Here is a 26,710-nt window from a genome sequence, read left to right as displayed (position 1 = left end):
ACTTGAGGGGAACCCTTGCCTTGTTATTAGAGTTCATAATTGAAGGGGTTTTAGGAAAAGTTCCTCCTCAGCAGCTTATGTCTCTCTCCTGGTTATCTGCTGCTTCTCAGTAATGTTTGCCATCAATAAATTAACCTCAACATTTATTATATCCTACTTTAAAGGAGACTCTTTTCTGTTGCATGTTGTGTTTCCTGTTGTCTCTTTTTGAAACTTATTTTTCTAACAATTACCCAGAGTTTTGTGGCTTAAAAGAAAAACATTTTTTTTGTTAATGAACCTGTGGTTTGGAAAAAGTTTGGCCAGGACAGCTTGTCTCTGCTCCTCTCAGCTTCCCTAGGAACAGCTGATCAGTTGGGGAAATGGAATCATCTGAAGCCTTTGTTCACCCATGTGTTTGATGGTTGATGCTGGCCATTGGCTGGAACCTTTGTTTGGGCAGGCAGCATGAATACTGACACTGGCACTGCCAGGTTCTCTTTGTGGCCTGCGTGTGCTGACAATCTGGGGGCTGGATTCTAAGTGAAAGCAGTCTGGGATAGAGAAGCCACATGGTATCCCTTTTACTGCATTCTATTCATTAGGAGGAAGTCAGTAAGGTTGGCCTATATTTGGTTTTTTTAAATGGGATGAATATAGCTTTTCTTTTGACACATATATCCATAATTATGGGTTAGTGATATTTTGATACACGTATATAGGATGTAATGATCAAGCTGACTAGCACATTTACTACTTCAACCATTTTTCATTTCTTTGAATTGTGAACATTCAAAATCTTCTGGCTTTTAAAAAATATACAATAAATCATAGTTAACCATATTCACTCTACAATGCCGCAGAATACCAGAACTCATTCCTCTTATCTAACTGTAATTCTATATCCATTAACCAAACTACCTTCCCCTAGTTCTTTGAGCTTTTTTGTTGTTGTTAAGAGACAGGATCTTGCTAGTGTAGTCTGGGCTCTGGGCAACTGTAGTCACCCGGGCTGGAGACAGTGGTTTGATCATAGTTCACTGCAGCCTCAAACTCTTGGTTCTCACTATGGAGTCATTTGATGATTAAGACCAGTTGGCATAAGAAAAACTTGTGATTTAGAAATCATGTGATACTTTTGAATTGGTCTTAGCTACATCGTTCATTGATCACTTTTTAAAATTATGAATGGATTCTATTTTTATATGACCAGATTACATTAATACTAACATAATTATGATTTCAAATTTTTATAAATCAGACTTAATTGTGAATTCAGTTATTAGTTTTGATATTGCTGATAAACATTTTAAGCTTCAGCCTCTTTTTTTAACATGTTCAAAATTGCTCTTTGAATCACTGACTCAAAGTGAAAGGCAACAAACATAATAATTAGGTTATAATTGTTTTAAAAGTGTATTCTTTTCATTTGTTTTAGGGAAAGCACAGTATGAAAAACAATTAGAGCAGTTAAATAAGGATAATATGACTTCACTAAATAAGAAGAAACTCGAGCTTAAAGATGCGGAATGTAAATTCTCCGAAATGAAGACTGCTTATAAAGAGGTTACAACTGAATTAGAAGAATATAAGGAAGCTTTTGCAATAGCATTGAAAGCTAACAATTCCGTGTCAAAAACATTAACGAAGTAAGTCAAAACATACACTCATAGGGAATGAATTAAGCTCATTAATTTGTTTTGAAAGCATAATTTTTAGTGAGATGGCTTCAGGATATTAGTAGGAAGTGAACGCTAATTTGATCATGTAATTTTGGAAAATAATGTTAGTAAATAATCTTACCTTTAAAATGTTAGTCAAGGATAGTTTCTGTCTCTCCTCTCACTTTTTTTTGTTTTTTTGCTTTTGTATGGCTTTTTTCCCCTGAAAAGTCTCATGTAGTTAACCTGATCTGTTAGTTTTTTTCACTAAGTATTTTTGAAGTTTTATAATTAATAAAGTGATCTTGTTATAAGATTACTTGTCAGAATTTCCCTAAATAGAAATATTAATGATTTTAATTTAATTTTTGGTAGATCACAACCTAAACCCAAAGTGTCAAGTGGTACTGCTACTCTGGGCACGATTGTTTTTGATTGTGATCTTTAGTATTATCACTAGAGGGTGATAATACTATCAGTCTTTCTAATACCTCAGAAAGACTATTTGTGTAACATTTTTAAGATGTTACAGAAAGGCATCCTTGTGCAATGGTGAATAATTATCACAGGAATTTAAAGAAGTGTAATTCACAAAGTGGTTAAAAAATAACACCTTGTTCAGCCTGAAGGAGTGTGTGGAAGGCAGAGAGAACAAGCCGCACCTCCAGTGCCTTGGTCACAGTGCTGGGGGCTAATTGCCTTCAGAGATGCTTCAGTTCTTTTTGATCACCAGCCAATCTAGTTCTCTCCAGGAGCTGTTTCTCTGAATTATTCCTCAGTGCCGAATGTTTAATTGTTCCTAGATAATGGGTGAAATGTACAAGGGTGAAGCCTAAAACTGGTTTACTCAACACAAGTATTCCTAGATTTTTTTGTTCATTTTAGTTTTCTTAACCTACATTAAGGAGTACAACATGATGTTTTGATATAATTATTTCTAGTGAAGTGGTTCTTATAATCAAGCAAATCAGTATATTCATTTTCCCGCTTTGTTACCTTTTAAATACAAGTATTTCTAACGGAACTTCAGAATCTTACAAGTAGAGCCATTTTAGAAGGCAGCAAGTATTGCCTTTTGAGCCATACATCACTGACAACCATTATCTCTTCCTTGTCTACTTTGTTTGAACTGCTTGTTCAGTATAAATCACCTTAGAAACACAGGTGCTCCTTTAGAATTATTTTAAAATTATAATTCCTTACAACAGATACGCTCTCACACATCTTCGATGTGAAAACACTGTTTAGTGGGTAATTTGGTTTGCTCTCAGGGCAAGTTTTTAAAAACTGCAAGTCATTAAGAGTCATTTAAGGAAAAATGAAACACTAAGCATTTGTCTTTGCTATCTTTACAGATCGAATAAGAAAATAGCAATGATCAACACCAAGCTCCTTATGGAGAACAAGCAGGTGAAATATTTTCTCAGCACTCTTCCTATAAGGCGAGACCCAGAGTCACCTTGTGTTGAAAATCTTCCCTGTATAGGACTCAACAGAAAATATATTCCCCAAATGCCCGTAAGAATTCCTACTTCAAATCCACAGACTTCAAATAACTGCAAGAACTACTTGACTGAGGTTAGTTATATGACCGTTTCTCTTTTGGGTTTCACTTCTCTAATATAATTCTTGTTTTTAATTTGGTGAAATACTGAGTTGCTCTGTTCATTTATGCGTTTTAAGTAAAGATCATAATTAGCTGTGTTAGCACAGAAAGGAAATGGGCACTTTACATTTTTTAATTCCCTGGAGCTCTCATTTTCAAGAGATACCCATTTGCTAACTTTATTCAATAAATGTGACTAAACTGACATGTTTAAAATGTCTTTAAAATCTGCATTTAAGTTAGGTTTTAGAAATAGCATGTTATTGCCTGATAACTGATGATATACTTTGAGATGCTTTGGCTTACTTTCTAACTGATCATAGTTTAGCTGTGGTTCACACCGCCTCTCTTTTTTTTTTTTTTTGGAGGCAATGTCTCACTCTGTCACCCAGGCTGGAGTGTGTGGCGCCATCTTGGCTCACTGCAACCTCCACCTCCCAGGTTCAAGCAATTCTCCCACCTCAGCCTCCCGCATAGCTGAGACTACAGGCGCCTGCCATTACACCCAGCTAATGTTTGTATTTTTAGTAGAGACAGGGTTTCACCGTCTTGAGCAGACTGTTCTCAAACTCCTGACCTTGTGATCTGCCTGCCTCAGCCTCCCACAGTGCTGGGATTACAGGTATGAGCCACCGTGCCTGGCTCATGTCACTTTTAAAGTTTCTTTGCACCGGCCAGGCACGGTGGCTCATGCCTGTAATCCCAGCACTTTGGGAGGTCGAGGCAGGTGTGTCATGAGGTCAGGAGTTCAGACCAGCCTGGCCAAGACGGTGAAACTCCATCTCTACTAAAAGTACAAAAAAAATTAGCTGGGTGTTGTGGTGGGCACCTGTAATCCCAGCTACTAGGGAGGCTGAGGCAGAGAAATGCTTGAACCCGGGAGGTGGAGGTTGCAGTGAGCCGAGATCACACCACTGCACTCCAGCCTAGGTGACAGAGCGAGACTCCATCTTGAAAATAAAAAAATTTTTAAAAAGTTTATTTGCACCATCTCAACTCTTCCCACCCATAATCACAACTGAATTATTGGCATCCAAACACTTTACCCCACATATGGATGTTTATTATATAGTAGAATTCAAAATAATTGCATTTTATAAATTACACAAAACACTAAAATGTTCATTTCCATTTTTATGTTAAAAGCTTTGTGCTTGACCAGGCATGGTGGCTCACACTTGTAATCCCAACATTTTGGGAGGCCGAGGCAGGCAGATCACTTGAGGTCAGGAGTTTGAGATCAGCCTGGCCAACATCATGAAGCCTGTCTCTACTAAAAATACAAAAGCTAGCAAGGTGTATTGGCAAGCATGTGTAATCTCAGATATTCGGGAAGCTGAGGCAGGAGAATCACTTGAACCCAGGAGACAGATGTTGCAGTGAGCCAAGATCATACCACTGCACTATAGCCTGGGTGATGGAGACTCCATCTCAAAAACAAAAAAGTTTTGTGCTTTTCTTAAGAGTACGTTCTCTGACTATAAAAATCCTGGAAGAAAATGTAGGAAGTACTCTTCTGGACATCATACTTGTCAATTAATTTATGGCTAAGTTCTCAAAGGCAATTGCAAGAATAACAAAAATTGACAAGTGTGATCTAATTAAGCTAAAGAGCTTCTGCACAGCATGAGAAACTATCACGGGATTAAACAGACAGCCTAAAGAATGGAAGAAAATATTCACAAACTATGGATACAGCAAACGCCTGTTATCCAGAATCCATAAGAGACCTAAACAAATCAACAAGCAAAAAATAAATAACACCAGTAAAAATGGGCAAAGAACATGAACAGACACTTCTCAAAATAACACATGTAAGTGGCTGACAAACATATTAACAAATGCTTACCATTGCTAATCATCAGAAAACATCAGTGAGATACCATTTCACACCAGAATGACTTTTGTTTAAAAGTACAAAAAAAAAAAAAAAAAAGATTTTGGGGAGGCTGTGGAGAAAAGGGAACACACACCGTTTGGGGCAATGTAAATTAGTTCAGCTACTTTGGAGAGCAGTTTGGAAATTAAGAACTAAGAATGACCATTGGATGCAGCAACCCCATTCCTATACTAGGGGTATACCGAAAGGACAATAAATCATTGTAACAAAGATGCATGCACATGTATGTTCATTGCAGCACTGTGCACAATAGCAAAGACATGGAGTCAATCCTGGTGCCTCCAAGGTAGATTGAAAATTCAAGGTAGATTGGAAAATTCCATATATACCATGGAATACTCTGCAGCCATAAAAAGAACAAAATCATGTCCTTTGCAGCAATATGGATACAGCTGGAATCCACTATCCTAAGCAAACTAGCGCAGAAACAGAAACCAGATATCTCGTGTTTTCACTCATGTGGGAGCTACACATCGGGTGCATGTTGTCATAAACATGGGAATAATAGACACTGGGAAATAAGAACAGGGAGGGACAGAGTCGGCCAGGTTTGAAAGACTACTTATTGGGTCCTATGCTCACTACCTATGTGATGGGTTCAATTGTACTCCAAAATTTGGCATCCCTCAATATACTTTTGGAAGAAACCTACACAGGTACCACCTTAATTTAGACTACAAACTAGAAAAAAAAAAGAAAGAAAGAAAAATTTACTATAAAAAAGTTTGCTATGAGTAGAGAATAGAAATTTCTTTTTAAGATAAAATTTATTGAAGTAAAACATGGATTAAACTTTATAAAGGGCAGAGTTTTGCTAAGAATTTCAAAGCAATGCATTCATTGCAAAAGATGACTTTATTTAATTTTTTATTTATTTTTTTTTTTTTGAGACAGGGTCTCACTCTGTCGCCAGGCTGGAGTATAGTGGTGCAATCTTGGCTCACTGCAATCTCCACTTCCTGGTTTCAAGCAATTCTCCTGCCTTAGCCTCCCAAGTAGCTGGGACAGGTGTGTGTCACCACACCCAGCTAATTTTTGTATTTTTAGTAGAACTGGGGTTTCCCCGTGTTTGCCAGGATGGTCTCGCTCTCCTGATCTCGTGATCTGCCTGCCTTGGCCTCCCCAAGTGCTGGGATTACAGGCATGAGCCACCATGCCTGGCCATCGTTTAACCTTTGTACTAATAAAACACTACCTTTCTAAAATCATGTATATTCAGTAGACCAATATTAACTGTATTTTTGTCAGATTACTCTAAACAGCATTACACAGATACATCCTCTGTTATCTAAACTTAAAATAAGTAGAAATTTTACTTTATGTGATTATTTTTCTATTTAAGCAAACTTCGAGTTAAGTCTAGTCACTAAAAGTACTAAAGGCCACATTTTATAAGTGACATATTATTTTCATAGTAATGTTTCTTGTTTAACTTAAACATTATTATTATTTTTACTTATTTTAGATGGAGCTGGACTGTGTAGAACAAATAATTAGAGAAACAAAGAGAAGTATGTTTCCAAAATTTATTAATTAAATTTAGGTTTATTTTAGAAATAAAATGTAAATAGCAAATGGCATTATTTTTCATTGTTGGGTTAGTAGATACTGTGTCAAGTTTTTTTTTGTTTTGTTTTTTTGTTAGACACATCTAATGAAAGATGTGAAAACAAAAACTTTCACGGAGAAGACTGTACTTATTCACCATACATTTATCATGTTCCATAGCTTAAAAAATTCCAAAGAAGTCTATGCATCTCTTTTTCACCGGCTCTACAATTTCTTCAATCTTGCCATCCTCATGGAACTGTCAGCCTGCACACTGAAACAGTTCTCAGAAAACAAAGTCATCATCAAGTTCTCAGGATTTTGATAGAGATTGAAGGCCAACAGACCTCAGACTCATTTCAAAATCCTTAGCTGAGCAATAGCCCTTCATAAGCAGTCACTTGACAGGTGACATTTTAAATCTCCTGTCATTTACTGTGTCATCGGCTTACATCTGTTCTCAGGAAAAGTTCCAAATTTTTCACCATGAAATAGAAATACCCACGTCAATGTGATTCTTGTCAAGTTACTCAGCCTTGTCTCTTTCCACTTACCACATTCTGCCCTTTGCTCTAGCACCAAACTGGAACTCCGCAGGGCGCTTCCTCACCTCAGGCTCTTTGCCTTAGCCTCTTCCCTCTATCTGGCAAGGTTTTCCTTGTCCTTCAGGTATCAACCTATGTTATCTCCTCCACCAGAAAGCCTACGATATTGACATAAAAGTGGGCTAGATGTTACTTCTGTGTGTTCCAGTAGTGCCCTGCTGTATACCTGTCATGGTATCTATGACTGTATGTGGACATTGCCTGCCTTCTGTTTTTTTAGGTTAATAGCATATGGACTGTTGAGAGGTGGACCATACCATCTTCATCTTATAATTCCTGTGCTGGTTCTAGTACCTTAGCACGTAGCTGTTGATTACATGAATGAAGAATGAAAAAGCTCTGATATTTAAACACAATTAGAATTAATGCCATGTGTAAATTATTTAATAGTAATTTTGTATTGTAAATGTACATACATATTTCTCATTCTTATTAACTCTGATAAAGTTCTCAGTTCTTTAGTTTTCTAACTCACACTTATTTAACTGAAGTGTTCTAGGTAAAGAACAAAATTCTTTCTTTTTCTTTCCAGCTGTTGCTGTGTTGGACACTTGCTCCCGTCTACTTTCTTCTCTAGAATCCACTGGTAAGCCACATCTAATGAAGAGAATATTTAACCATGAAGTCTTAAGGAAAAACTGTACGATTTAAAAGATTATAAAACTTTATTACTGCGCTATTTACAGAACATTTTTAATTGTTTCTCATAAAATATTTAACATTACAATATTTACTAAAGTGTAGGATATTTTTGTATCATATGTATGATGATAATTTATAGGGTATTTTAAATGATTTTTTTTAGCCTCCTTAAGTTTTAAGTGGATCTTGCAAACAAAAACCATTTTTATTAAGTTTGACATACTCAAATTGCCCAAATGTCAGCTGTTTAAACAGCCAAACAACCAAGTCATCATTGATACTTTAGTAAAGGTCATAGAAGGCTTATTTGCATTTTACAGTTTTTATTACTTAGGATAGTTAAGGAGTACCTGCCAGGTTTGTCCATGCTAATGTTACAATTTTCTTTTTGTAGTTCAACCGTATTTTGTATGGAGCTACTTTGAGGCTCTGTAAATATCTGGTTACTCCTCAGAACCCACTAGATTTAGCCTTTCATGGATGACTTGTGTTTTAACAATTATTACTACGATGGTTGCCAGATGATTATTTTCTTGTTCTCGTCTTTGTTCTACATGGAGAAATGAAACCAATAAATAAGAGAGGAGGGAAAGCTCATGATTCTGGTGCTCCAGTTCCCCAAGATTAGATTTCAAGCTGATTTTATGTCTTTTTGATTTGTCCCTGTTACTCCATCAGCACTTTTTTAGTTTCTGGCACAAGATGTCATCTAATCTTGTATTTTTTCTGCCCCAGCCCTGGAATGAGTGATTTTTCTTAGACGCAGAGGTGGAGCCACTGAGGAAGCACAAGCGAGTCCTCCCCAGCACGTGCTTACTGGTCCCCAACAGAAAAACCGCTGCTGCATCCACTGAGGTACCAAGAAACAAGCAAAGGGCCTTGTGACTGTCTGGGGACAGTCCTCATGTGGTCCCTGACTCAGCCTCAAAGGTTGTGGATTAGTCTTCGTGTAGCCTCTGTGCTGTGTCTTTAGATTGGGGCTCTGTGGGAAGGGCCCTGGGAGACCCAGCAGCACAGGGTGTCTCTTCTGCCAAATGTCCCTCCGTTCTTCACACTCTGACACTCAGGAATAGGGTAGATGGCATCTCCAGGCAGTGCCAGGCTGCTTACTGTCTCTTTTGAGTTGGGCCCAGAGGGCCTTTGGGGTGAGTGTGGAGCTGGTCACCTGGAGCCTGAGGCTGACTGTCTCTCCCTGTGTCTTGGAGGAAAGGCAGTGTCCCAAAAAAGACCCCAGGGCCTGACCTCTGGGCACACATGCAGGGAGGCGGGGTCTGTGAGCTGAGGGGGACATTGTAATGAGACTTTGAGCACTGCTGCTCAGGGGCCTTGCCAGTGGACCATGGTCAGAGATGACCTGGTCATCAGGACCTAGTCAGCTGGGACCTGATCAGCAGGGGCCTGGTTAGTGGTGGCCTCCTCAGTAAAGGCCTCATCAGTGGGGACCTGGCAATCTGATGTGCATATGTGTTTTTCATGGAAGTATGTTCCTTCGGGTAGATCCTTAGGAGTGGGATTGCAGCGTTGGGTGGTAGTTCTCTTTTAGGTTCTTTGAGAAATGTCCACACTGCTCTCCAGGGGATCTGAAGTAGTTTGCATTTCCTCCAACAGTGGACCTGCATTTCTTTGCTCATCTGCCCCACCAGCCTCTGTTGTTGTAGATTGTGTGTCATAATTGCCATTCTGACCAGTGTGAGATGGTATCTCAGTATGTTTCTGATTTGCATTTCTCTGATGATCAGTGAAATTGAACATGTTTTCATGCTCATTGGTTACTGGTACACCTTCTTTTAAGTGTGTGTTCATGTCCCTTACCGTTTTATAAATTGGGTTTTTTTCTGATTTTATTTGTTTAAGGTCTTTATGGTAAATCCTGGATATTAGACATTTTTCAGATGCATAGTTGGGGAGTATGTTCCCTCATTCTATAGGCTGTGTGCTGACTCTGTGGTTGTTTCTTGTTCTGTGCAGCGGCTCTTTTGTGTATTACGTCCCACTTATCAGTAATTGTTTTTGTTGCCATTGCTTTTGGGGACTTGACATATAAATGCTTTGCCAAAGCCTCTGTCAAGAAGGGTATTTGCTAGATTCTCATGCAGGATTTTTTTTTATAGTTTCAGGTATTGGATTTTTATGTATTTATGTATTTATTTACAGACCAAGTCTGGCTCTCTCATACAAGCTGGAATGCAATGGAGCAATCTCGGCTCACTGCACCTTCCAGCTTCTGGGTTCAAGTGATTCTTCTGCCTCATTCTCCTGAGTAGCTGGGAGTACAGGCACATGCCACCACGCCCAGCTAACTTTTGTTTTTTCATTAGAGATGGGGCTTCACCATGTCAGCCAGGGTGGTCTCGAACACCAGGACCTCAAGTCATCTGCCTACTTCAGCCTCCCAAAGTGCTTGGATTCCAGGAATGAGCCACCGCGCCCAGCCCAGGGTTTTCCATTTCAATCTTTGATTCATTTTGAGTTGCTTTCTGTACATGGTGACACATAGGGGCCCAGTGTTACTTCTTCTACATCTAGCTAACCACTTATCCCAGCATCACTTACTAATAGGGAGTCCTTTCTCCATTGCTTATTGTTGTTGATTTTTTTTCCAAATATCAGATGGCTTCAGGTGTGCAGGTTTATATCTGGGTCTTCTAATCTGTTCCACTGTTCTGTGGAACCGGGTCCCCAGCTTTTCAGTGAAAACGACAAGCCATTACATTGTCTATGGGTGTTTTCTTGGAGTGTTTCCTTTGTTTTAATGTTTTTTAAATACCTTTAGCAGCCTACATGTATGGATTTCTTTTCTAAAATAATGCACACCCTATGTTTTCTTGTAGGAGTTTTGTGGTTTCAGAATTGAGTTTTAGGTCTTTAATGTATTTTGCATTGATTTTTGTGTTGTGTGACATAAGGGTCCTATTTCAGTGTTCTGTATGTGAATATTCAGTTTGCTCAAAATCATCTATTGAACAGGCTCTTTTTTTCCCATTGCATCTTTTTGGTGTTCTTTTGAAAACCGTGTTCACTAAATGTAAATTGGGGTTGAGTATTTGATTTCCTCATTCTGTCCATTTTCTTAGTTTATGCCAATAAAAGATTGTTTGGATAATTATAAAAGTTTGTGTTTTTCATTCGTGCTTTTAGCTTCTAAGTTTGTATTTTTTAACATAATTTCTATGTTTATTATAGTCTAAAGGGTACAAACGCATTAGTTACTGCCTTTGGTATATTGCATGACACTGCGACTTGCGGTCTAAGCAACCTTATCATGCAGGCAGTGGGTGGACCCACCAGGTAGGTCTTCAGCACATACCTCATCCCTTCATCCTTTTTCATCGGATAGTCACCAGTGTCTGTTGTTTCACTTTTACGGTAGGGTGTATTCAATGTTAGCTCCACCTTCTAAGTGAGAACATGTGGCATTTGATGTTCTGTTTTTTCCTTATTTCTCTTTAGATAATGGCCTCCAGCTCCTTTCATGTTGCTGCCAAGGACATGATTTCCTTCTTTTTTCTTTTAATTCCTGCCTAGTTTTTTGTGGTATATATGTACCACATTTTCCTTTTCGGATCCACTGTTGACAGGTACCTAGGGTGATTTCACGTGTTTGCCATTGTAAATACTGCTGCCATGACCATTTGTGTGCATGTGTGTTTTGGAGAGAAGGATTTCTTTTCCTCTGTGTATACCCCAGCGGTGGGATTGCTGGGTCAAATGGTAGTTCTGGTTCAAGTTCTTTGAGCAATCTCCGAAGTGCTTTCCATGGTGTCTGAACTACTTTACATTTTCACCAAAAGTGGACCAGTATCCCCTTTCTCTGCTGCCTCAGCAGTGCCCTTTTTTTTTTTTTTAACTGCGTTATCACCATTCTGACCAGCGTGAGATATATCTCATTGTGCTTTTGATTTATATTTCTCTGATAATTAGGTTGAGCATATTTTCAATTTGTTGGTTGCTCATTATCATCTTTTGAGAAGTCTGTGTTTATATCCATTGCCTATTAATTATGAGGGTGGTTTTGCTAACTGATTTGTATAAGGTCTTTAAGGTAGATTCTGGATATTAGAACTTGGTCTGGTGCATAGTTTGGGAACATTTTCTCTCATCTTGTATGTCGTCTGTCTACTCTGTGGGTAATTTCTTGTGTTGTGTGGTGGCGCTTTAGTGTATTAGGTCCCACATGTCGATTATTGATGTTGTTGCAGTGTCATGTGGGGTCTTAGGCATATAAATGCTTTGTCAAAGCTGATGTCAAGAAGGGTATTTCCTAGGGTCTCTTGTAGGATTTTTGTACTTTGAGGTCTTCCATTTACATCTTTCATTCATCTGAGTGAACTTTGATACATGGTGAGAAGTAGATGCCTAGTGTTACTTACTCTTCTGCATATGGCTCGCCATTTATCCCAAGACTATTGAAAAGGGAGTTCTTTCCCCATTACTCATCATTGTGTATTTCATGCAGCATCAGGTGGTATGAAGTGTGTGGGTTTACAGGTTCTCTGTTCTCTTCCACTCATCCATGCAGAAGCAGGTCCCTAGAGTTTGAGTGCAATTTCATATCAGGGAGTGTCATGCATCCAATGTAGTTTGGATCTCTCAGAATTTCTTTGGAAATGCAGGGCATTTCCTGGTCTCACATGAACTTCAGCATTGTTTATTTCTATGTCCTTAAAACCAATTTGCTCTCTAGTAAGTTATACAATTAAAGAGTAGAGCGGGACATTTTAATCCATGCATATGTACCTTGTGTAATGATGAAAGCAAGGGATTGACTGACTATCTCTGTTACCTTGTGTAGTTATTATTTATTAGTTCTCTGTGGTCACAATATTCAGAATCCTTCTTTTCAGCCTTTTTTGGAAAATATGGTAGGATACAGTTAACTCTAGACATCCTGCTGTGGAGTAGAACAGCTGAATTTATTCCTGTCATCTGAGTGTAACATTGCATCCATTTCCCAGTTCCTGTGCTGCCTCCCCAACCCCCAGTCTCTCTTCACTACTATGAAATGTTCTACTAGGAGATAAAGTCGTTTAGAGACAAAGTTGATCTCATTCTCATAGGCATGGAATCATGCCGTGTTTATTTCTCTCTTCCTGGCTCATTTCATGGAAGATCATGTCCTCCAGGTTTCTGTACGTTGTTGCAGATGACATGGGTTCATGAATTTCTATGGCCGAGGAGGATTCCATTGTGTACCGCAGTTTCTTTATCCCTTTATCTATGCATGAACAGGTAGGTTGATTGGATACCTTGGCTATTGTGCATAGTGCTTCAATTGCCATAAGAAGGCCGATATCTCTTTAACATAACAGATTTCATGCGCTTTCTGTGTGTAACCAGTGGTGGCATTCCTAGGTGAATGGGTAGTTGTAAAATGTTTAAGGCACCTTCAACTGTTTTCCTTCGTGTGTATAGTAATGTACATTCCCACCAATAGTGTATAAAATCTCTTTTTCTGCACTTCTACATTGGCCACTGCCTGTGAACGTATGGGATTTTTCTTGTTTTTGGTAAGTTTCATCCTAATTAGAGTGAGCGGTATCTGAGTGTGGTTTGCACTTAGACATGTGTGTGATGATTAGTGAAGTTGAGCAGCTTCTCTTTGACCTGTCAGTCAATTTCGTGATTACTTTTCAGATGTGCCTGTTGAGGTTCTTTGCCCAGTTTTAGCTTGGGTATTAGATTTTGTTCATTTTCCCAGAGTAGTGTTAGTTTCTCATACATGTTAGATTGCAATCCCTTTCACAGATATGTTTCTGCTGAACTTTCTTTCAATGCGTAGGATGCCTTCTTTTTTTTATTATTATTACACTTTATGTTCTAGGGTACATGTGCAGAACGTGCAGGTTTGTTACATATGCATACATGTGCCACGTTGGTGTGCTGCACCCATTAACTCATCATTTACATTAGGTATATCTCCTATTCTATCCCTCCCCCAACCCCCGGACCCACCACAGGCCCCAGTGTGTGATGTTCCCCTTCCTGTGTCCAAGTGTTCTCACTGTTCAATTCCCACCTATGAGTGAGAACATGCGGTGTTTGGTTTTCTGTTCTTGCGATAGTTTGCTGAGAATGATGGTTTCCAGCGTCATCCATGTCCCTACAAAGGACATGAACTCATCAGGATGCCTTCTTTAATGGTTCATTGTTTCTCTTTCCCATGCGGAGGCTCTCAAATGATGTATAGTCCCGTGTGTTTGTATTTATATTTGTTAGCAGTGATTTTTGTGTCCCATCCAAAAAGAACAAAAAATAAGAAAGAAAAAGTAATGCCAAATCAATTGCATGGCCTAAGGGTTTGCTGCCATAGATACTTTTTGCTGTTGTTTTCTTTCTTTTTTGCAAACTGCATGCATAGACACAAGTTTTGCTGAAATAAACTCCCACTTTTCTTATAGGAGCTTTGTGGCTCCAGGACTGGATTGAAGTGTTTATTTTGTGTTGATTTGGGGGTATCATATTTCAGACCCTGAAATGTTGATTTCTTTGACTTGTTTTTGTCTGATATACCACAATGGGGCTTGTGTTCTTGTGTTCAAATTAAGCTGTGGGACATCCTTTAGATATTGGGTTCAAACAATTCTCTCCTTCCTTGATGTTCCCTTAGGAGAGAGGTGTCAGAAAGTCTGGGAAGATCCATAGTGGGAAAAGGTTATCTGTATTTCCTGGAGACTCATGGCCAGCTCCCTTGTGCACAGGACTTCTGGAGAAGGCCAGCCCTACCACTTGCATAAATACCTCCCATCTCCAGCCCTTCAGTAAATATTTAAGTGATTCATTAAATATTTACAACTTAAAAAAGTAGAGTAACCCAGTGGAACTTGAATTTAACTAGAATTTAGGTTTGAGAGTAATTGGTCAGTAGAACAAGTGACATAGATTGGGTGACATACTGTGGTTTTTAAGTGTTTTTTTGTTTGTTTGTTTTATTTTTTGTTTTCCTTAAACAGAGTTAGCAATAATTAATTTGAATAAAGAAGGAAAACGTTAAACGGTTGGCAGGTGTAACGCGAATGCTATTCCATGACTTGTTCAGCCATAGCCTCAATTTGACATGCTAGACGATGAATCCTAAAGACTGGTATACAGTTACTGCACTGGAGTTACTGTTCTCATTCCAACAACTATAGAACATTCTGAATAGTGTTTTAAAATTTTATTTTAACAAAAGCTAAGAAAAAAACCGTTACTTATACACTAAAGAAAATAAACATAAAATGGTTTCCCGCCTGACATGCAAAAGTCCCATGACCTGATCCTGGCCAGCAGGAGTATCTGGTATTGAGGAGCGGGGTCAAGATGTAGCTGAGCTGCCAGCCACCTAGATGTGATTTCCTGGTGTCTCGGGTCTGGATGAAGGATGATGCAGAGCCGGTGTTCTGGCCAGCATCCCAATAGGGCCCCTAGCCACTGCAGGATGTTTCCCGCCTACTGGGATTCGGGCTCCAGCTGACAGGACAGCTTGTAGCTGCAGGACAGAGAGGCAGCTGTGAGGCCACCATGAGCCACACATCGGGTCCCTTCTCATTGCCTGCCCAACTGGAATCCTGGGTCCCCAGCAGTCCCCATGCAACAGGGCTTGATGCTGGTGGTGGAGTCATGGCCATAGGCTCTCTGCAGCTGTCCACAGGAGAGCCTCCTCTAGGCCAGGTGGGGTGGCTGACACCTGTACTGTCAGTACTTTGGGAGGCTGAGGTGGGTGGACTGCTTGAGGCCAGGAGTTTGAGACCAGCCTGGACATCATCGTGAAACCCCACCTGTACCAGAACAACAACAGGAGAACAACCGCACACGGTGGTGGATAGCAGTAGTGCCAGCTGCTTGGGAGGCTGAGGAAGGGCTTGAGCCCAGGAGGCAGATGTTGCAGTGAGCAGAGATGGTGACACTGCAGTGCAGCCTGGGCGACAGAGCCAGACCACATTTAAAAAAAAAATGGAGAGCCTTCTCCCACCCTCTGCCCATGTGCCAGGCCCTCACCTCTCCTTTTCACTGAGCTGCTCCATTCTTGAGAAACAAGTGACAAATTTCTGCAGAGGCCGAAGCCTGTAATTCATGGCAGCCACTTGGAGCAGCTGCATTTCTTGCAGAACTCGGACCTCCTAGAGACAGAGGACAGGATGCTGACAGGGCCTGGGTGGAAGACACTGAGGGGACCTTTGGCAGGCAGGGAGAAGGGGCTGGTCCCTGGGGCCATTCTGTGAAGGGGCCCCATGCAGCCCCCAGCCTGTTCTCAGAGTTGGATGTGAACAGTCCCTCCTGCAGGAACTTGTCTTTGATTCCAGTGCCTTTCCCACTCTCTCCACTGGGATAGGTCTCCTCCTCCTCCTGTGTGTGTCAAACCCTCCCAGTAAACCTAAGATGTAGAGGATGGAGCCAGGGAGTGTCCTGCCCAGGGTGGACTGTGACGTCCACATCCCCAACCTCATCCAACGAGAATGCCCCAGCTGTTCACCTTCTTCCTCTTGTTGCTGTTGCCCTGGAAGTCAGATAGAGCCCATCAGAAAGGTCCCTGGCCCACAACAGCCCCACCCCATCCCTTCCCATGCTGCACTACTGCCAGGGCCACCAGGGTTAGGGGATGTGCACATGATAGAACTTGAACCTGCCTCAGGCTCTGGGCTCTAGGGCAGGGGTCATGGGAGCTGAGGCTCAGGGACCTTCTGCCCCAACCCTCTGAGATGACAGACAGAGAAACTGAGGTCTCTCGTAGAAAGAAAGTGCTTAGTGACCCTGGAATTGCCTGCCCTTGGAAAGGCTCAATTTCACCCTCCTATTATGGGACTACCCTAGGGAGAGGCTGAGTCCAGCTCAGCCCACAGCTCAGCATCGTTGCAGTCAGGTAGCTCTGCAGCTTCACCACTCAGGGATAGGGGCTGGTGACTGCCATGGAGCCTCTGTCAGTCAGAGGTAATGAGATGGGCCTGGCACCCCCTCCCACAGGAGCAGCTGTGAGACTCTCAGGAGAGGAGGTTTTCCAAGGGCTGAGATCTAAGGGCTCCGTCCAGGCCCCTCTCCTCCCAAGCCTCAGGATCCTGGTTCCCAAGCAGCCTGCCCCAGGCTCACTCACATCCAGATCATCCGGGATGGCCGAATCCAACCTGTGTAACTCAGTCAGAAAATCCCCCAGGAAGGGGACCACGCCCTGTGCCATGGAGGGGTGGGGAGGTGGGAGGGGTAGTGGTGATGAGTATTGACCCTGAGGTGCCTGCCCAAGGCCCTGTCCCATGAAATCCCATCAGCCCCTGTCTCCCAGAACCCCCCTTCCCAGGTCTCCCAGTTGTAGCAGCCAAAGACCCTCAGCTACCTTTCCCAATTCTCTGCCTCCTCTATTCCAGCTGACCTCCAAGTCTGGCAATCACTCCTAGTTACCTCTATGGTGGGATTTTAACAAGTCACAAGGGCCTGTGGTCCCAGCCTTACCCTTCCCCACATCCACTCTGAGTTCTGCTTTCCCAGACCCTTGCTCTGGTCTCTCCAATGGAGGTTTTCCAGGCCCAGTGGCCATAGGAGGACAGGGCTGGGGAGGAAGCCCCCGCTGTCTTGATACGGAGGTCTCTAGCTGGTGGGGAAAAGAGCCCTGTCCTCTTATCCCCTGTGGTCCCTCCATGACACAGTCTCACTCACCTTATTCTGCCTCCGCAGCCTCATCTGGGCTCTCTGGGGGTTCCTCTCCTGGGTGGCCACCTTAAAGCTCCCCGCCTGCCAGGTGTCAGGGACAGGGACAGTGAGGCTGTCTTCCCTTCCCCCAGTTATACCCCAGCCACCCCACACTTGGAACCCCAGGGACTGGTGTGAGTCACCTGGCACAGTGTTCATACCACTGGCCAGCTCCACACTCCCTGTGTGTGTCACCCAATCATACAGCCAGGCCTCCCTGAGACTGTTTCTTCTTCTGTAAAGAGCCATGAAAACCACAGCTACCTCACAGGGCCTCCTGAGTACTGTTTCCTGTAGCTGTTGTCATTGTTCTCCCCCTCATCCCTCTGAGGAAGAACCATTCAGGAGCACCCTCCAATTGCTTTCTTTTCTCGAACCTCATTTCCACCCTGTGAGGCCCGCACTACAGGCTCAGCATCCCTTCATTTTCCAGATAAAGAAACAGAGACCAAGAGTGGGCAGTGACTCCCCAGGGCCCCAAAAGAGAGAGCACCTCCTCCCCCTACTGGAGGCTCCGTCTCGGCTGCCTTCACCCCACATCCCAGCACCACCACCCATCAGGGTCTTGTTCTCTGGAGTCTCTGAGTGTCTAGGACTCCAGCCTTGCAGAGTCGTGATGGGAAAGGGACAGGGCATTTTAGGAGACCTGGTTAAATGGCACCTGTGTATCTGAGCCCCACCGGAGTCTCTGCCACACAAACTGGGTTTGCGCCATGCCAAATCCACGGTTTGGCCTCGTCAGTGATCCCCCAGGGGAGTTCCATGCACAGAACTCTCTCTTCTTCCACTCAGGATGTGGCCTCCTGAGGCGACATCTCTGACGGATATGGCAGGGTTTTCCAGAATCCTGGGTGGGGTGGCATGTTGCCTTCTCATTTGCATGGAGTTTCGGAGATCTGGTTGGGGAGGATCCCCTAGGAATGCATGGATCCCCCAGATACTTGTCATGAGCCTTTGTCACTGCTAATTGTTGAGAATCCTGTGACACGACCATTTTCAGATGTCTGCAAAGGGCAGAGCGGGGAGTCCCAGCAAACACATACATGTGTCCTGAGTTTGCCCATTGGTACCCATAGCTGGGCAGTCTACTGGACTCCCTGGCACATGAGCTTCCTCTGTTGTTGTTTCCCCCAGTGTGGGCTGCAGTCCCTGCCCATGGAGGTGCACTGCAGACAGATGCAGCAGCAGAGGCCTGGCTTCCTGAGGAATTGCTGCCAGTTTGAGGAAGGAAGAAAGTCCCACCTACAATGACGACCCCCAGCCTGGAGGAAGCTCCATGCCAGCAGCATTGACCAACATGGGAGCCAGAGCCCTGCTAATGCTGCAGCTCATCACCCCCACTCAGAAGCCCAGCAGCCATTGCCACATCCCATTTCCAGGACCTCTTGTCCCCGTGCCCCCACGCGCCCATGGACCCACACACCTTTCCTCCTGTTTGCCCAAAGTAGGCATGGAGGGAATTTTTCAAGTGCACTTTTTGTAGGTAAGTCAAAACATTACAAAATAACCACTGCACACCAGGTCCAATGCCCTTCCAAACTCACTCTTTTCTGTGACCCTCAAACACTTGTCCCGCATCTCCCAGACTCCACTGTACCTTGATCAGCAGGTCCCTCTTCACTGCAGTGTCCTTTTTGCAGAGTTCTTTTAGATATTTTGTGCTCTTGCTATTGACAGAGGAAAGAAAAAAGGGTAAATTTGGGAATCACGGGGGAGATTTGTGAGTTCCAATCCCTTTTGTTTGAAAACTCAATGAATCTCGGCTTCCTGCGTGAGAGTTTCCAGTGGGGTCATCTGATGACAAGGGCTCCAGAGGACCAGGGTGGGACTGTCGTGCTCCTCCCCTGGCCCATCTCCACTTCACATGAGCCCCCGCGTGTTCACAGTTAGCTTCCAGCTGGACACAGTTCCACTGCTGGGTACAAACACCTGAAAGCCTCCAATTGGCTCCAGTCTGTTCCTGATGGTTAAAAAACCTTCCTCCTGAGTTAGAAATCCTTGCCTAGGAGTCCAGGGCAGCTTAGTGAGCACACCCACCAGCCCATCCCTACCTCCACCGTCCCTGTTCTCCAAGAACCTTTCAGAGTCGTTGAGGGCACATGGGGAGACCTATGGGTCCCTAGGTCAACTCTGGTGCTCCCATGGAGGGAGCTCCTCACCTGGACACTCCTGCCCACGTCTTGTGTAGCCGATGTATTGGGTTGCTGCGCAGAGCAGAGACAATGGCGTGCACTGAGGAGAAGTTGTTGAGGCGTAGGCACTCCTGGAGAGGGAAGAGTGAGCTGTGAGGTCCAGAGTTGGAGTCCGACCCACTTCAGCCTCAGCCCCCTCTGCTGAGATCTCCCTTCCTGAATGAAGCAGAGGCCCAGGGAGCCTCAGGAGGGTACACCTGGGGCTGAGTGAATGTCACTCATCTAGGAAGATTTCAGTTCAACCCAAGGAAGATCCCAGGTCAGAAGTGAGCAGCCACTACTGGGCCATGGGGGTCAAGGTCAGGGAAGCTCTGGGCAGAAGGGCTTAGGGGATGTGCAGGGCTCAGGCTAGAGATACAGATGCCAATCCTGAAAGCCGATGGCGGAGAAGAGGCAGTTCCCCATTTTGAGAGAGGGAATCCCAAGGCCCAACCATGGCTTACCCTGGCCACCTTGATCCAGTGCTCCACCACCCTGGCCCTGTCCTGGGCCCTCATGCTGTGGTCCCCGAGGCAGGAGGTGGTGACACAGTTGGTGAGCCTGTTGAAGTGTGCAATGGTGGCACAAACTGTGGGTGCCACATGCTCACTCCCCTTCTGATGTCGTTGGCCCCAGATGGAGCCCATGCATTCGTAGAGTTCCACCTTCTTGAACAGCTCCTTTGGGGGAGGAGGAGAGCGTCACGGACACAGCACAGCCCAGCTCAGAGTCACCCAGAGTCCCAGGCAGGAAGTGAGCTCACAGTCATCCACAGTCTCTGGCATGAACAGAGCTGGAGCTGAGAAAGCTTTAAAATATGCTCCAGACCTGTGGGAGTCCCTGCATTTGGTTTTCTGGGCACCGAGGGCCCTGAATGCATCATGGCCCAGAACCCAACAAGGGTGGAAAGTGAGAGTGACGTTTTCTTCCAGGCCATTCTCACTCCAAGAACTAGAAGGTGGCTCAGGCCTGCCCATCCTGAGGCCTCTACTTCCTCCCATCCCAATCAGCCCTCTACTCCTTCTCTCCATACCGGTGCAGTTTCCTTGCAGCAACTGCAACCTTGGGCTCTGTTTGGGTGTCTGCCATAGAATCTAATATGCATGAGATACCTAATAAGTGCTGAGGGTAGTGAGGCTCCTGAGCAGCTGGGTGAGTGACCCATGGCCCTGCCTGCCCCTCACTGATCACCTGCCCTGTCCTGCTTTCTGTCCATCCCCTGTCATTCAGTCTGCACAGTCACTCTGTGCAGCTGGCACGGGTGATTTCCCATCTCTGCTGTCCACATGCAGACAGGGAAGGCTTGTGGGTGAGGAAACTCATCCAGATCCCATGGTTGGTAAGAAGTGGGGCTGAAACTGGACCCAGGGCATTGGCTGCTCTTCAGGGAGAGGCTGGTCTGAGACAGCTGGTGCCAGACGCACAGCCTGCAAAGCCCAGCTGCTCACCGCATCTATGAGGGTCAGCTGCTCTGCCAGCAGCCTGGGAGGGAAGGTGGTGATGTCAGGCCGCTCCTCAGTGTGTTGGCTTTTGACAGTCCCGGGACAGGGACAGGGTGACTCTGGGGCTGACTGTGGCTCCAGCACTGTTCCTGGAGGGGGCCCTTCCCCTGGTGCTGGTGCTGGTGTTGAATGTCGATATCCTTGTGCATCCAGGGCTACAGGTGACTCTGGCTCCAGAGCAGGCGGCAGTTCCGCCAGCAGTGGTGGCGCTGGCTCCAGGGCCAGCATTGTTAATGCGTGTTGCCCAGGAGGTGGAGCAGGATCTGGAAAAGGAGAAAAGGTCACCATTCCAGTCACTCCTCACTGGGATTTCCAAGTATAGAAATGACTGGATGGAAATTAAGGGAATTGTACCCCGAAAACACCAGCCCTGGAAAGTCTTCTCACCATCTGGCTTGGCCTCCTTGGGCTCCGGAAGCACCAACTGGCCTAGGACAATTCCCTGATGGTTCTCCAAGCCCAGTCCAGGCCAGGTGAAGGTCCTGAAGGCCAGCTTTATCCAGAAAGATGACCGTTGCAGGGCCTGGCAGCAAACTGAAGGGTTTTCAGGGGGCCAGGTGAACAAAATGGAGCCGGTGGTGCTGGTGATGGAGTGGACAGCTGAGTCAGAGGCCTGGCCTTCTCCCACACAACCCTCCAGGGCACCCTTGTGTGGTTCTGGGTCCCTGGCCTCTTGCTGCCTGTGTAGAGGACAGCCCCACCCTACCCCAAGCCATCAGTGCTGTCCTGGAAGGGGCAGACCTGGCCATGTAGCAGGGCTGTACGGACCCTTCTGCACCCCAGCGTCCCACTGACATTCTCTTCCCAATGGCCCTGGAGCACAGCACTGTGCAGCTGGGCACTCAAGACTGCAGCTCCAGGCAGATTTGTGAGCAGCTTGCTCATCAAAGCTCCAGCTGTGGTCCTGGGGTGAGGAGGGTAGGGGCAGATGTTGGGTGGAGGAGGACAGGGAGAGCTGGGAAGGCACGGTGCTGGGGATGGGTCTCTCAGTGGCCAGTTGTGACCTCAACCTCACGTCTCCTTTGCAAGGGACCTCAGTCTCCATTTACAGAACTCACTATTTGCCTCGTGCAGGGGAAGTCCCCAGATGTCAGCCTTGTTGTGGGAATTACAAGACATATGAACCCCAGGGCTCCTTTAGTCTCTCCCCAGCCAGAGTCCACATATTTCCCCCCATGTTTTGTGGGTGAAGAGGCCCTTCAGAACCCTAAGTCCCCCCAGTTGATACTTGTTGGGCTCCGTCATTCTAGTCAGGATCTGGGAGGATGCCACCATACGTAGAGGAGGCCATGAGGGTTTCACCTCTAACATTCTGAAGATACCATTTGTTTATTGTGTCTACTGTGAGCACCTGACTCTGAGTAGAATTGAGGCCCAGGGATTGTCATCTGCCTTGTTTATGAAATTATGCCAAGTCACAAGAGGAACGATGCACAAATGAAGTGTTTTGTATGTATGTGTTGAATGAGTGAACCCCAACCATTGGAGAAACTCAGTGAGCCTCTCCAGATGTCAGAGAGGGCCTGTGGCTCCTTTCTCAGCATGAAGGGACCCCTCTTCTGTCTGTATCAAGGAGAAAGTCCAGCCAGAAGGAAACTCAGACATCGTTTACTAATGCCATTGCAGACTTGCTTTCTATGTGCCTTTCCAAACAGGAAGAGAGATGGGCCATTGTGGCAGAATGCTGAGAGCTGCTTCAGTGAGGGGGAAGAGAAAAGTAATAAACATGAATCACAGCACCCACAGCAGATTGTCCAGAGTTTTAGGCTCTAGGGACCCCTTTGTTTGCTGTGTCTTAGATCATTCAGTCCCTACAAGAACCCTGTGAGGTTCATCTTCTCATTACTCCCTGTTCCAGAGGAGCCAACTGAGGCTCCAAGAGGTGCATCTTCAAGACACAGCCAGTAGGGGACAGAGGCACCTCGGTGCCTTGGAGGGGATGGACACTCACCTTCTAACCAGTAGTTCCAAAAAGTGTGGCACGGTGATAAAGTCCCAGGAGGGACCCAGGCAGGTGGCATAGGAGGAGATGGGTTTAGTTAGAAAGGCTGGAACCAGGGACTCCAACAGCTTCTCCCTTGTGCTGGGCTGGAAAGTTGGCATCCTGCAGATCTCATTTTCATACTAGGGGGACAAGGAGGGACGTGAGAGTCAGTGGTAACACCATGAACCACCAGAGGATCGGGATCTGGAACTCACACCAAGAAGCATCAACCCTTCAGGGACTTGTGCATGTGGAGAACCTGGGTGCCCATGGTGAAAAGGGTTCTAGGCTTTCAAGGTAAAATTGCATGTGAGGATGGGGAAGGATAAAATGATTCATGCCTTCAAGGCATCAGCATGGTGAATGTGAGCTGTGGGGCAACAGCACCCTCTGTATCAACAGCCTGCATGAAGAGCATCATCCCTGCACTCCTCAAAAATCACCCTCATGGTGGAGAAGACGAGACACGGGCTTTTGGATGTCAGATGCTTGCTCAGCAGCACCCGGGTCAGAAGAGAGCACCTTCCACAGGGAGGACTGGATGAAATTCCCTCTAGGCCACCTGAGGCTCTGCTTCTTATATGGAAGGGAAGGGTCTGGGGAGGTCTCATCCCCTCCTTATTTTAGTGACAGCACACCGGACAAGATGCTCTAGAAGAACCCTTTGACTTAAAGGGATATGATTGTTTTTGTTCTTTAACATGAACGTGAGTCTGGAGAAACAGCTACGGCCATCCCAGCCCCGGTCAAGGGGAAAGTGCCGGAAGACTCCAGGGTGGGAGGAAGCGCATCCCAAGGCCCAGGATCTGCCAGGCGACTCGTGGAAGAGAAAACGCAGGCAGGTATTGAAAGCAGGAAAGCTTACGGAAATGTATGGTTTAAAGTGGAAATGAAACAAGGTGATTCTCTCTGCCACACAGACAACAGATTGACAAAAAGTTAAGAACATGTTAGTATTCAGGGGAGGTTGTGTTCAAAGAAGCAGCTACGTTCAGAGGCTGCTGGTGACCCTGTGAGCAGCTGGAGCCCTTTTGGAAAGTCAACTGGCTACACCTGTTGAAACTTGCTATCTGCAGATCCTTTCACCCAGATTTCCCTTTCCCGGGTGTGTGTCTTCCGCAGGGGATTTGTGTACTTTATGGGTTGAATTGTGTCCCCTCCCCCAAATGTAACTGTTTCTATTCTCAACCCCAGAGACTCAGAATGTGACTGTGTTTGGACACAGAGTTCTCCGAGAGGTAATTCAGGAGAAGTGAGTTCATTAGGGTGGCCCCTAAGTTAATAGGCCTGCGCTTCTTACAAGGAGAGGTGGTCAGTGCACAGAGAAATTCAAGAGAAGACCCTGTCCTGACTGAGATAGAAATCAGCCATCTCCAAGGCAAGGAGAGAGGCCCAGAGAAACCACCCCAGACTGACAGTTTGACATTGGGCTTCCAGTCTCCAGAATTGTGAGGAACCAGATTTCTGTGGTTAAGCCATTCAGTCAGCGTACATGTTATGGCAGCCCTGGCAAACTGCTCCAGCCTATTAGGACACACATAGGATTATGCTCCCTGTAGAAAGGCTGCCTAGAAAGGGAATTTTATCACGACAGGCTCCACCAGCACTGAGAGGCTGACCCGCTGTGGAGCATGGCCTCCCTTAAGGAATATTACAGTGACATGCAAGAGTGCAGCAGCTGCCCGGTGTGTCTGCAGGGATGAGTTCTCTGAGATGACACTTTCAACACAGATGCATAGAGTAGCTTCACCTTCTTTTGTTGTAATCACCACCCCCCCATCTTGTTTGTGTAGAAGTGTTGGATTTTAAGTCCTGGACGAGGTCAGCAGGGCAGGGGAGCTGCCTGTTGCTGGACATACACTTAGGGTGGGGAGTTAAAATGATAACAGTATGAGTATGTGCTACAATGTTACCATCATACCCAATTCTTGTAGCAACATGCTGAGATACTCCTGGCATAGCATCAAGTGAAAACAGAAGGATTTTCTCTGATCTTCCTCTGATAGGTGAAAGGGACTTTGCCTGTAACCAAGTTGCCACTGGGGACTAATGGCAGCCAGATTCCTTTGGGAGAGGACAGTGGCTCACTCAAGTGTGAAAGCCCTAGGACAGAGCCTAGGGAATCCCCATATTCGTGTTTGAGTCCTGGGCCCACCCTGGTTTTCTGGAATCCCTGTCTGTGGAGACCCTTCTGTGTCCAGTCTCACCCCAGACCAGCACTGGCCGTGGTTGGTAGCAGGGGGCCCCTGCCCTTCTTTGAAGAAGATGGAGAAATGGAATCCATCCAACAGCTCCTGCTTGATCTGCTGTGTGGAGCTCTGCAAAGAGAGTGAGCCAGGCGAAGAGGTGTCAGTGGCCTGCCTGGCTGACCCCATAGTGGGACACCCCCATTAGAACTCCTCCCTGGCGCCCCCTTCCCCAACAGGATTGGGCACATAGGAGCATCTGCGTAGACCTCCAGCCAGAGGAGCTTGAGATCTCTGGCAGATGACAGCTTGAGGTCCTGGGATTCAGATCTGAGCAGACAAACTGTGTCCTCGACACTCACCTTCCCATCCTGAAGGCATGGTCTGGGCTGTGAACCTGACATACTGACCAGGCTCCCAACTCCCGACAACCTACCTGCTCCTGTCCAGGGAGGGCCCCTCTTCTCCTGTTTCCCCAAACACATGGGGAGGGGCTCAGCACTGCCCTAGTGGGCACAGTTGAGGCCTGGCCTGGACGGGCCTGCCCTGGGCCCTGTGTTACCTGTGGGTGCCTTCTGGCAAAGGGCCAGAGGCGTCGAGGGTGAGGGTTGTACCAATGTCTATATTCTCGAGAAACAGTCTCATTTTGGCCTCTCCTGCGACGAGGAGGTCGGCAGCATGTTGGGACACAGCAGGAGAACATGTTGTTCTCTGGAGTGTCGACTATCAACTGAGCTGGAAATGGGGCTGTGTGTATAATATGGGTGCCTAGTTACCAGAATTCTAAGTTCTGTTGGGGTCTGTCAGTAAGGAAGTGAGGTCACATCTTGTAGGTTCCATCCTGTAAGCACCTCCTTTCCATAAGACCTACTCAAAGGCCCCACTGGGCTTCTGGCCGCTCACTCTCCCCCATCAACTCCTTACCTTTCACCATTATGCCAAAGTGTGCCCCTTCAGCACCTTGGGAAGACCTGGATGTAACCAGGGTCCCAGGTTTGAGGAGATAGTTCTGGGTCAAACAACCTTTATCTTAGCTATTGTGAGACCCTAGAGAACTCCTTTGGTGTTTTGGGGCCTCCCCAGCATGCACAATGGGGGTTATGCTAGCATCTCCTTCCTAGGGAACTCATGAGGTGTGTTTGAGATAGATTTATAAAACTCATGGTGTGGTGTTCCCTGTAGATACTGCACACACTTACAGATGGAAGAAATACAAGAAGGGGTGAGAGGTAGCATAGAAGAGAACTCCAGTGGGACTGGGGTCCACAG

The 26,710-nt window shown here is 45.4% G+C and overlaps 2 protein-coding genes across 3 annotated transcripts; one reads left to right on the top strand and one right to left on the bottom strand.

The window, feature by feature from the left end:
• Positions 1-1,421: 1,421 nt before the first annotated feature.
• On the top strand, positions 1,422-24,097 carry LOC105465827 (ankyrin repeat domain-containing protein 18B). Its single transcript, XM_071079869.1, has 6 exons — positions 1,422-1,628; positions 2,996-3,218; positions 6,612-6,657; positions 7,832-7,885; positions 8,677-8,796; positions 18,733-24,097. The coding sequence occupies exons 1-5, from the start codon at positions 1,465-1,467 to the stop codon at positions 8,685-8,687; spliced, it is 498 nt and encodes a 165-aa protein (XP_070935970.1). The 5' UTR covers positions 1,422-1,464; the 3' UTR covers positions 8,688-8,796; positions 18,733-24,097.
• LOC139358642 (ral-GDS-related protein-like) lies at positions 15,238-26,144 on the bottom strand. 2 transcript variants are annotated; one of them, XM_071079862.1, is made up of 13 exons: positions 26,004-26,144; positions 25,463-25,573; positions 23,223-23,395; positions 21,659-21,852; positions 21,218-21,534; positions 20,234-20,449; positions 19,758-19,861; positions 19,196-19,265; positions 17,566-17,640; positions 17,009-17,083; positions 16,394-16,417; positions 15,919-16,040; positions 15,238-15,409 (listed from the first exon to the last, which is right to left on the bottom strand). In XM_071079862.1, exons 1-13 carry the CDS (start codon positions 26,142-26,144, stop codon positions 15,370-15,372), a joined length of 1,662 nt encoding a protein of 553 aa, XP_070935963.1. In that variant the 3' UTR covers positions 15,238-15,369. The 2 variants fall into 2 exon arrangements, with proteins under 2 accessions (XP_070935963.1, XP_070935964.1); XM_071079863.1 differs by lacking the exons at positions 23,223-23,395; positions 25,463-25,573; positions 26,004-26,144 and adding an exon at positions 21,978-22,156.
• Positions 26,145-26,710: the final 566 nt, after the last annotated feature.

Source organism: Macaca nemestrina, chromosome 15 (genome assembly GCF_043159975.1).
Source record: "Macaca nemestrina isolate mMacNem1 chromosome 15, mMacNem.hap1, whole genome shotgun sequence".
NCBI classification, from domain to species: domain Eukaryota; kingdom Metazoa; phylum Chordata; class Mammalia; order Primates; family Cercopithecidae; genus Macaca; species Macaca nemestrina.
The sequence above is the reverse complement of the archived record's forward strand: the minus strand, read 5'-3'. Positions and strand labels throughout refer to the sequence as shown.